The sequence below is a fragment of the Podarcis filfolensis genome (assembly GCF_964270895.1).
Source record: "Podarcis filfolensis genome assembly, chromosome: 16".
Lineage (NCBI taxonomy): Eukaryota > Metazoa > Chordata > Lepidosauria > Squamata > Lacertidae > Podarcis > Podarcis filfolensis.
In genome coordinates this window covers 4852542-4862690 of record NC_139620.1, presented here as the reverse complement: position 1 = coordinate 4862690, position 10149 = coordinate 4852542, and the positions used below count along the sequence as shown (strand labels likewise).

General features: G+C 41.8%; 1 protein-coding gene across 1 annotated transcript; it reads left to right on the top strand.

Moving 5' to 3' along the window:
• Positions 1-2459: 2459 nt before the first annotated feature.
• LOC310751808 (uncharacterized protein) lies at positions 2460-8880 on the top strand. Its single transcript, XM_083591501.1, has 6 exons — positions 2460-3003; positions 3264-3599; positions 4256-4567; positions 4669-4785; positions 5200-5246; positions 7033-8880. The coding sequence occupies exons 1-6, from the start codon at positions 2925-2927 to the stop codon at positions 7126-7128; spliced, it is 987 nt and encodes a 328-aa protein (XP_083447627.1). The 5' UTR covers positions 2460-2924; the 3' UTR covers positions 7129-8880.
• The last annotated feature ends 1269 nt before the right edge of the window (positions 8881-10149 follow it).

Below are 10149 nucleotides of genomic sequence, written 5' to 3'. Positions count from 1 at the left end.
GCTTCATTTTTATGTGTATTTTTTATATTTTTAATTTTCAGACCAAATGAATATTTATCTGCATAAGAAACTGCATTGCAAAATTAATGTTAAGGATAAATATGAATTAACTCCCCCTCTACCCTGGAACACTATTTCAGAATTATTTTCCTGCACAGGTTACCCTAATACATGTATGTTTGTTTGTTTTTATTTTGCACACGTTACATGAGAGGAGAACTGCATTGCAAAATTGGGGTGCAAATGCAAATTTCAAACGATGGCTAGGTGCAGTTTGCAGATTGCTTTGGGAAGTGCAAATCAGTTCGGTTCCACTTTAAATGCAAACTGGATCAGGTTTCTCCCCTGTTTCTTTCTCCTAGGTATTGTTTATGAGAGAGGCAGAATGTTTTTCCCCCTGGAGGAGCAGGGAAAACAATTCAACAATTCAAGTTGACTTAGCAGGCCACTGTGTGCTACGAGGGGTCCTTCCTGCCCGGTCAGACTACCAACATTTCATTACCGTTACAAACAGCATCAAAGCCAAAGCCACACAAACTTCTGCAAAAATTTCCTGTTTTTATCGATTTTGCAAATGAAGAAAATAGGCTCAGGAGTGTCAAAACCAACAAGAGCAGAAAGATTGAGTCAGGAAGGTGCTGGGTGCTTTTTTCTTAACCAGAGTTACCTCTGAGATCCACACCCAGGGATTTTGTGTGTCTGTGGTCTGTCGAAGCTGCAGAGGTGGCCAGCCAGCTACTGCCTAAATATAGTTCTCAAAGAGCAAGCTTTTAGTTTGATTTCCTCCTGTCTTTCTTGATCTATGGAGAGGGCTACTGAGGATAAATGTGCCCTTGGGTATCTCCAGGGAAGCCTAACCAAAAGTTAAAGCTCTTGGCCTTTTGTAGAGCCCAGACTAGGATTTAACTGAGCTGGTTAAACTTGCAGCTTCTGGCACCAAAGAAAAAATAACAATAACAAAAATAATGTTACTTTTACAGGTACCAAGCATAAAAACTCCTGGATCTTTCTGACTGTAATGTGAAAAGTTTTGTCAACTCAGGAATGGGCTACTCTGCCAGCAGTGGCGTAGCGTGGGGGGTGCAGGGGGGGCGGGCCGCACCGGGCGCAACATCTGGGGTTAGGGCAAATCCATGGGTTAGGGGGCGCAAATCCACGGGTTAGGGGGCGCAAATCCATGGGTTAGGGGGCGCAAATTACTTGCCTTGCCCCGGGTGCTGACAACCCACGCTACGCCACTGTCTGCCAGCAAATTTCATTCACTTCTGCCAAAAGGGAAATAAATGCCATACACATGTTTTGCAAGAGAAAAGGTGTGTCGGGTTCAATCTTTGGCATCCTCCAGGCAGGCCTGGTAATGTCCTGTGCCCGAAACCCTGGAGAGATGCTGCCAGTCAGTGTATACAGCACTGCGCTAGATAGGTCTGGCTTAGCAGAAAGCAAGCTCCTGTGCTTCCTATAGATCAGGATGGAAATCCGCTGCTAGAGTTTTAGCCCAGACCCTTTTTTTAAAGGGTAAGATTTGTCATTCATTCATTTATGCAGACATTTTGCCATTGCATATACGTTTAGGCAGGGACGCGGGTGGCGCTGTGGGTTATACCAGCGACTTGCCGATCAGAAGGTCGGCGGTTCGAATCCCCACAATGGGGTGAGCTCCCGTCAGTGGCGTAGCGTGGGTTGTCATCACCCGGGGCAAGGCAAGTAATTTGTGCCCCCTAACCCGTGGATTTGCGCCCCCTAACCCGTGGATTTGCGCCCCCTAACCCTAACCCCCAGATGTTGCGCCCGGTGCGGCCGGCCCCCCCCTGCACCCCCCACGCTACGCCACTGGCTCCCGTTGCTCGTTCCCAGCTCCTGTCAACCTAGCAGTTCGAAAGCACATCAAAAGTGCAAGTAGATAAATAGGTACCGCTCCGGCGGGAAGGTAAACGGCGTTTCCGTGCGCTGCTCTGGTTCGCCATAAGCGGCTTAGTCATGCTGGCCACATGACCCGGAAGCTGTACGCCGGCTCCCTCGGCCAATAAAGCGAGATGAGCGCCGCAACCCCAGAGTCGGTCACGACTTGACCTAATGGTCAGGGGTCCCTTTACCTTTAACTATACATTTAGGCAATAACAGGGCATTGAATAAAGCAGGGAGTGCTGTTTGGGGGATTTCTGGGAGTGATTCCTCCCTGTTGATCTTTCTCATTCATTTTTTTTACATATAATTTTTATTAATTTCTTTTTTAACACAATATTTCCAACATTACAACAGCAAATAAAAATACTCTTTGCTCTGCCGAGCTCATAACTTCCCTCCACCCCTTCAACTGGTTTTTTGTTTTCAAGTCTTTATGTCGCACTTTAAAACCTCCACTTCTGACCATTATATCCTTAAAGTCAACTCTGTCTCTTTGGTCTAGAAAGTTATAAAATGTTTTAGGTTTCGTTGCAGGATTTATTTCAATCCCACTAGCGTCTTCACATTTTTGCAACAATTATTCATATACCCAATAAATTTACTCCAGCCTCTTTGAAACTTTTGGTCGTCTTGGTTCCAGATTCTACCAGTCAGCTTGGCTAATTCCGCATAGTCCATCAACTTCGTCTGCCGTTCTTCAATCATTGGCAATTCCTGCACTTTCCACTTTTGAGCTAATAAAGTTCTTGCTGCCGTCGTGGCGTACAGAAATAGTCATAGCAATTTCCTCTCCCATCAAACCCAGCAAAAATGCTTCTGGCTTTTTGGGGAAGGTATATCTAAACATCTTTTTTAGCTCGTTATAGATCAATTCCCAGAATGCTTTTACTTTATCACAAGCCCTGCTGACCTTTCTCAATGGTCCCCATCACCCCACTGCAACGCCCACATGGAGGTGGTTCCCTAGCAAGAAGCTGGTGTCACATTAAACCTTTTCCACTGAAGCTGCTGCACATTTGATGTGGGCTCTGGACTTCTGGCTGCTGCCGCTACTTTCAGCAATGTTGTTGACCACATACCTTGTTTTGTCCTCCGCAGGTAAGATTTATTCTGCTGCTTTTGCCCAACTCTTAAAACCTGAGAAAGCGACTGAGTTGAATATTTTTTATAGACTCTGAAACTTTCTGTAGTTTTGGTAAAACATTTCCCACTTTTTCCTTAAATGTGCATCTGATTTCTAATGTTTCAGTCACAGGGCAATGTAGAGATCCTTGAGCGGTGTTTTATCTTTTTGCGGAAAAAGACTGGGGTGCAAAACTGCAGCCGTTAACGGTCCTTGTGGCATTTTCCCTCCCCAGTGTTTCCAGTCTACCTTTCATTCCTGTATCCAACGCAGAGGTTCCAGTTTGTGGGTATTGGAGAGTCGGCACAGATTCCATGCACTTCTGCCGAAAAAATTGAGGACGGCGGATTATCATTCAGTTGGTATAAAAGAAGAGAAAGCAGATTTCCAGTTTTAATCAAACTTTGTAACGATGGAGAAACCAGGGACAGATTTGTCTGCAGAGCTAAAGCTTACAGTCAAAACTCAGTGCTGGAGATCTTGAATGTCCAGAAGTCGGATTCTGGCATATATTTCTGTGTCACAACAAATTATAATGTCAGCAAAGGATTATACCTACTGATTGTTGGAGGTAAGAGATTAGGTCTGAGATTTGCACTAGAACCACTGAGTAGTGCAGTTAAATTAGCGTCAGTTCTCAAGATCATCTCACACGTTGCAGGCAAGGCTGTTGTTGAATTCTAGCCCTGCTCTTACATATTTCATCCTGTACCAAAATACCAGAAACCAGCATAGTTTGGCCTCCATTGGCACCAAGAATCTCATGGAGGGTCTGCCACATCCCTCAACTGCTCGGCTGTTTCCTACGATTCTCTCTAAGAAACTGCTCTGGCCTTTGTAGGAGCAAAACATTAACCCAGCCCTTCCACATAGCATTTAAGGGGGCCTCACCCCAAACCTCCTGGCGAAGATACAGCTTTCCGAGAACAATTGAGAAAGGCAGATCCATCCTAGGGATCCTTTGGAATGGATCAAAATTAAAACCGCCCGCATCATAATTGCATGACACAAATATCTCATGCAAGCCACAATTGAGATACTGTGTACAGTTCCGGTTGCCTCACCTGAAAAGGGATATTGTAGAGCCAGTAAAGGTTCAGAAGATGATGGGGAGGAGAGTTTGGTGCTTTTTTAGTTTTTAGAAAGAGTGAATAAGAGGGGGCAGGATAGAGGTGGATGAAATTATGCAATGATGAATCTCTCCTCTCCCTATTTTTTCCTCATCAGACAGTTATACCCCGAGCACCCGGGTGATGCTTTTAAAACCCTCTAAGCAAGGGCCATCTTCCCAGCTGGAAAACCAGCTCGCTTGCGTGGTCCATGGAGTGTGCAACTTCGTCCAGGTTTCCTGGGACGTCCCAGGAGATCTCCCTCATGAGGCCTGGACCCTTTTAGCAAAAAACAACAGTGGATCCTTAACCTTCGTCAGTCTCCTTCGCTTCCCCATGGAATTACACAGCAGTGGGGGAAATATCACCTGCAAAGTCAGGTTCAACTCCTCCAGCACCAGCGTGAAAAGGACCGCCATGTTCAATGCATGTGAGTGATGCATTGTTGTCTTCTGTCGACAGCAGAAATTCCTGAGTAAGCAACGCTGGGTTTTTTTATATATATTCTTTCTCTCTCTCCTTTTTTGAAAGCTTCTTCCACAGATGATAACGGGAACTGCCAAGTCTACAGAGTGTCATTTGCTGTCGTTGGAGTGTTGGCATCACTGCTCATCTTCCTGAGTTTTATTTGGATCCGAATTGGTCCAGGTAATATGAGGAGCTACACCCCGGGAAAGAACAATGACAATATGCCCTGTGTCAGTGAGAGGGCAAAAGGAAATTTTGCTGCCTGTAGTGCACAAGGCAGCCAGGGCTTCCCACTATTTGTTTTATGTTTTAATTAGCAAAATATATATCCCTTAATCAACAAAAATCAGTTGTATAAAACAGTGCAAAATGTGCATAAGAAAATACTGCAAAAATCAAATATTAAATTTGTATGTGTGTGTATCGGGGTGGTCCAACCACTTTTTGGCAGCCCTCGACAACATTCAAGAAAATAACACATCTTAAAGCCTTTTTTAAAAGTGTGTCATGTGTTGTTAATAACAGCACATATGTCTGTTTGTGTGTTAAATTTGTTTAATAATCAAATATAGTAAAACTGTTTTGCTCCCGAAGGGTGTCACACCAAGATCTCTGAACCTCCTCCTTCAGAGGAAATACAGGTAAGGGCTCTTTTTAAAATATAGATGGGTGATAGGAATGGGGAATAAATTTGATTCCGTTTGCATTAAATTCAGAACTATCAAATTTGCAGTTTCTGGAACACTATGAGAACTGAAACACAGCCAGATAATGGAGGCATATAACTTGGACAAAAAAATTGGCTTCCAGGTGGAAAAATCAAAATTGGAAACAGAACTGCTAGATCCCAAAATTAAGAACTTGTCAAGAATGTATAACTTGCTGTTGAAATGGAATACTCAGGATGAAATGGTGAAATCTGCTATGATTAAATGGGCACAAGATGTTGGACATAATATTATGATGGCTGACTGGGAACAGTTATGGACCACAGGTATGAAGTTCACGGCATGCAATGCCTTAAGAGAGAATATAATGAAAATGATCTACAGGTGGTACATGTCACCAGTCAAGCTTGCAAAAATCTACCATTTGCCCGATAATAAATGTTGGAAATGTAAAGAGACTGAAGGTACATTCTTTCACCTTTGGTGGACATGCCCAAGGATTAAGACTTTCTGGGAGATGATCTATAATGAAATGAAAAAGGTATTTAAATATACCTTTCTGAAGAAACCAGAGGCCTTTCGCCTGGGCATGGTCGGCCAATTGGTGCCAAAGAAGGATAGAACTTTCTTTATGTATGCTACAACAGCAGCAAGAATACTTATTGCAAAGTACTGGAAGACACAAGATCTACCCACCCGGGAAGAATGGCAGATGAAGGTGATGGACTACATGGAACTGGCGGAAATGACTGGCAGAATCCGAGACCAGGGAGAAGAGTTGGTGGAGGAAGATTGGAAGAAATTTAAAAACTATTTACAGAAACACTGTAAAATTAATGAATGTTAGAAGGATGTTGGAATGATGTTATGTGGCTTTAGCAGAAAAGATATAAAGGATTTGTTTGAAAAGATGGAAAGGATTTGCTGAAACAGATAATCGAACTAGAATACAAAAAAGGGAGGTGTGAGGAGGTCAAGGAAATAAGCTAATGAAAGATAAGTTATGGGAAGATTCGCAATAATTTTTTTTTGGTTTTTTGTGTGTTTTTTTTAATGGATTTTATTTTTCTGTTTTTTCTTTCTTTTTCTCATCCTTGTTTCTTCCTTATTGTGATGTGTTGTATTGTTTTTGTTTAAAATGGTGTTTTTTACTTTTTCTTTTTGTAACCCTTAAAACTTTAATAAATATTATTTTTTTAAAAAAAAAAAGAGAACCGAAACACAGCCAACCTTTGAAGTTTGCACTTGCCCAAATTTTGTGATGTGGTTCTCCATCCAAACAATGTTCACAAAAATGAATAGATTTGTGAAAATAATTTACAAAAATGCATCCCATTAGGGATAATTACCTGAGAAATTCTGTTCATGAGACAGAAGTGCATACAAAATGAAATCTGCACTAAAATGTTGTATGGTTTTCATGAAGCTTTTTTAAATAAAAAAATCACAAATCGCTGCAGAAATAATGATGATGATGATGATGATGATGATGATGATGATTTATTATTTATACCCCACCCAGCTGGCTGGGTTTCCCCAGCCGCTCTGGGCAGCTCCCAAAAGAATTAATGATAATAATATTAATAAAGTGATAAAACATCAGACATTAAAAGCTTCCCTAGATGTGGAGAACTGTATTTAAAACTGGAAAAACGGGAAACGGAGACAGAGAGGTCTGGATGCTTCTCACATGCCCAAAAAGGTGTTGAATTTAAGCCATCATGCAACTAACAGTCCTCTCCTCCAAATTTTATAACAGGATGGAATTTGCTATGGCCAGCTGGACTTTCAGGCAAGACCTAAGATGAGAGGAAGAGAAGACCAGCAGTGCAAGGGAAGAAATCCAAAATTTTGAAGGACGTCTGAGAAGCATCAGTTGCTAGACTCTGATGTGGGAGGATATACCGTGGTACCTCGGCTTAAGTACTTAATTCGTTCTGGAGGTCCGTACTTAACCTGAAACTGTTCTTAACCTGAAGCACCACTTTAGCTAGTGGGGCCTCCTGCTGCTGCCGCGCCGCTGGAGCACAATTTCTGTTCTCATCCTGAAGCAAAGTTCTTAACCTGAAGCACTATTTCTGGGTTAGCGGAGTCTGTAACCGGAAGCATATGTAACCTGAAGCGTATGTAACCTGAGGTATCACTGCACCATATTTTTCGCTCCATAAGATGCACTTTTTTCCTCCTAAAAAGTAAGGGGAAATGTCTGGGCGTCTTATGGAGCGAATGTGTGGTCAATCGCTGGTTCCCTTTCTGCCCCCTTGCCCAGGCCTCCATTGTTGACGGAGGCTGACTGGCTGATTATCTGTCTGGAAACTGTAGAAACGGCTCCCTTTCCTTTCCTAAAGAAGCTGCAGAACTCTGAGTTAAACCCCATAAAAACAGGATTTTTTCCCTTTGCAAAGCAAGCTCAACAACTTTGAGCTGATCCTCAAAAAAGGGGCTTTCCCCCTTTGCAAAAGAAGCTGCACAACTGTGAGACGATCTCCCAAAAACGGGGCTTTCCCCCTTTCCTCCTCTAAAAACTAGGGGCGTCTTACGGTGCGTCTTATGGAGCGAAAAATACGGGGGGGGGGGTGTATTGTAATAGATTTGTTGCCCCAGAACACCTTAATCTCTCTCAGTCGTGCAAAACTTCATTTCCATCACGCAGCTGAATCCCTCTTGCAAAATGCAGACACTCTGCAGGTGGCCACAAATAAAAATAAAAAGCGGCGAAAGTTAAGATGTAACGCCTTTTGCCTTTTGCTGCTCTCTGTGGCAAACCTGCTGTGACCAACGCAGGAGCTTTTGAGACATGGAGATCTTATCACTCTCAAGGACCACAACGGGGCAATTTTGCATTTCGCGGGCTGGGGGAGACTGTGGCTTTTTGCAAGTACAGGAATTTGAGGTGTGACGATGCCATGGGGGCAATTGTGTCAAAAAGCATTTGCTGTGCCTAACTCTGAGCCACATTTGCTGTGCATTTGTGGCTGCTTGACATCAGATAGCGAAATTCTACACGGGGAGGAAGTTGTTCAAGAAATTTCTACCTTTCTGAGAAAGTTTTGCACTGCACAAATCACACAAGCGAAGAGGGAGGCTTGTTCACGTGGGGTATTGACATTTCTCGGAAAGGAGCCCTTCCCCAAATCTCTGAATAAAAAGAAACTTTACTCAGAGCCCTCCATACTGAGCTCAGAGCACCCAAAGCTACACTATTATTATTATTATTATTATTAATAATAAGAAGAATAAAGATGCTGTTAAAATAAGCAAATTAATTGTGTCAAATCCAGCAATGCACGCAATAGATCCTCCTCCCCTTTCTTCCTTAAGGCGTTTTGTCTTTAATTTAAATTACTAGCCTGCAGACAGAATCTGCTTTAATTTTCAATTTAACTGCTTTAAGAAATTTGTAAGTGCCAACAGTGTTTCATCAACAAATCCATGAGCTGGCAAGAAACAACCTTTGCCCAAAATATTGCTAAACCCAACGATGCCTCTGAGTTTTGCAAGTGTGTCTTAAAAATAGAAACGTTTATTTTTTGTTTGGTTTACATGCATATTTTCAGCTTTGGGGTACTGCTTTTTTTCTGTAATAAACTTGATTTGCTTCACAGTGTATCTTCTGTTTGAGTTTGACTCAGTTATTTGCAAAAAAAACCCCAACCATTTTTCATTTTCCCGCCTTTTTTGGCTCTGTGTCGGCCATCTTAGCTCCCTCAGTTACCTCAGCCTGTCGCACAAAACATCTTATTTGGTTTTCTCTCTGGCCATACCAGACAAACAAGTACTTAAAATTATAAATTCATAATAGGCCAAAACATAATAATCTTTTCAGTTTCAGTTTAATTTGGGCTACAGAGTTTTCAAAGCAACCACAGCAAAAAAAAGAAAGAAAGAAAAAAGGACCATCAACGGTGTCTTTTAAAATGAGACATTAGCTATATATTTAAATGTAAACCTAAGAATTTTGACATGGGAGGTTGTTTATTTATTTCCCTCACCAACTTTTGACATTTATTTATGGTTTCATATATTTATTTATCAGTAATATTTATATACGATTTTGAGTTTAACTTGCTTGACCTTGTCCAGAGAACACAGCAGGACATAACAAAATAGCTAGTCAATGCATTAAAACTTGACATTAAAAAATAAATAAATCCCTGTTTATGCACTTACTACCTTTTTTTTTTTAAAAAAAAAAGAAAGTCTTTTGGTATGTGAATAATTTTGCATTTATTGCTGGGCTGTTCCTAGATTTCTGCCTTTCACGACATTGTTTATTTGTGCGTTTCTTTCCGCCTTTGTCACTGGTAAAACGTGACAATCCTGAGCTCCTTGGAGGAAGAACAAGACGTAAATCCATTTTAAAAAGCGGTTCTGCTCTTATCGGATTTGCCCTTGGGTTATTTTCACCCTGATTTTCTTTGCCGCCAATTTCCGTTCAGAACGAACGAAGCCAAGTTATCCAGGCCTAATCGACTTAAATGGGTCTACTCTGAGTAGGACTGGCACAGGGCGCCACCCAAAGAGGTTACCTATAAACATTTATCTGCCTACAAGGGAGCAGATGCTTCTCTAACCATAATAAAATTATTATTATTATTATTGCAACCAGTAAGCTTCATGGTGGCCAGGCGGGAGGATTCGAACCCGGGCCCTGGTCTGACGCTACAGCACCCTGGCTCTGTCCGTCTCTATCTCTCTTATCCATTGCTATCTATCAATCTCCATCTGCAAAGAATGCCAGCATCTTCTTATCTTATAAAAAAGTATCAATATTGTTTTATCTGTCCATTTCCATCAACCTCTGAAGAGCAACTTTCTATCAGTATTTTCCAACCTACTAAGAGTATCCTGTTAATATGTATCAAATCAAATATCT

Excerpts from the sequence above, each read along its gene's own strand:
- LOC310751808 (XM_083591501.1), top strand. The coding sequence starts at position 2,925 with ATGTGGGCTCTGGACTTCTGGCTGCTGCCGCTACTTTCAGCAATGTTG. Across the intron at positions 4,786-5,199 it reads TTGGATCCGAATTGGTCCAG|GGTGTCACACCAAGATCTCT; the intron begins GTAATATGAGGA and ends TTGCTCCCGAAG. Across the intron at positions 5,247-7,032 it reads CTCCTTCAGAGGAAATACAG|GATGGAATTTGCTATGGCCA; the intron begins GTAAGGGCTCTT and ends ATTTTATAACAG.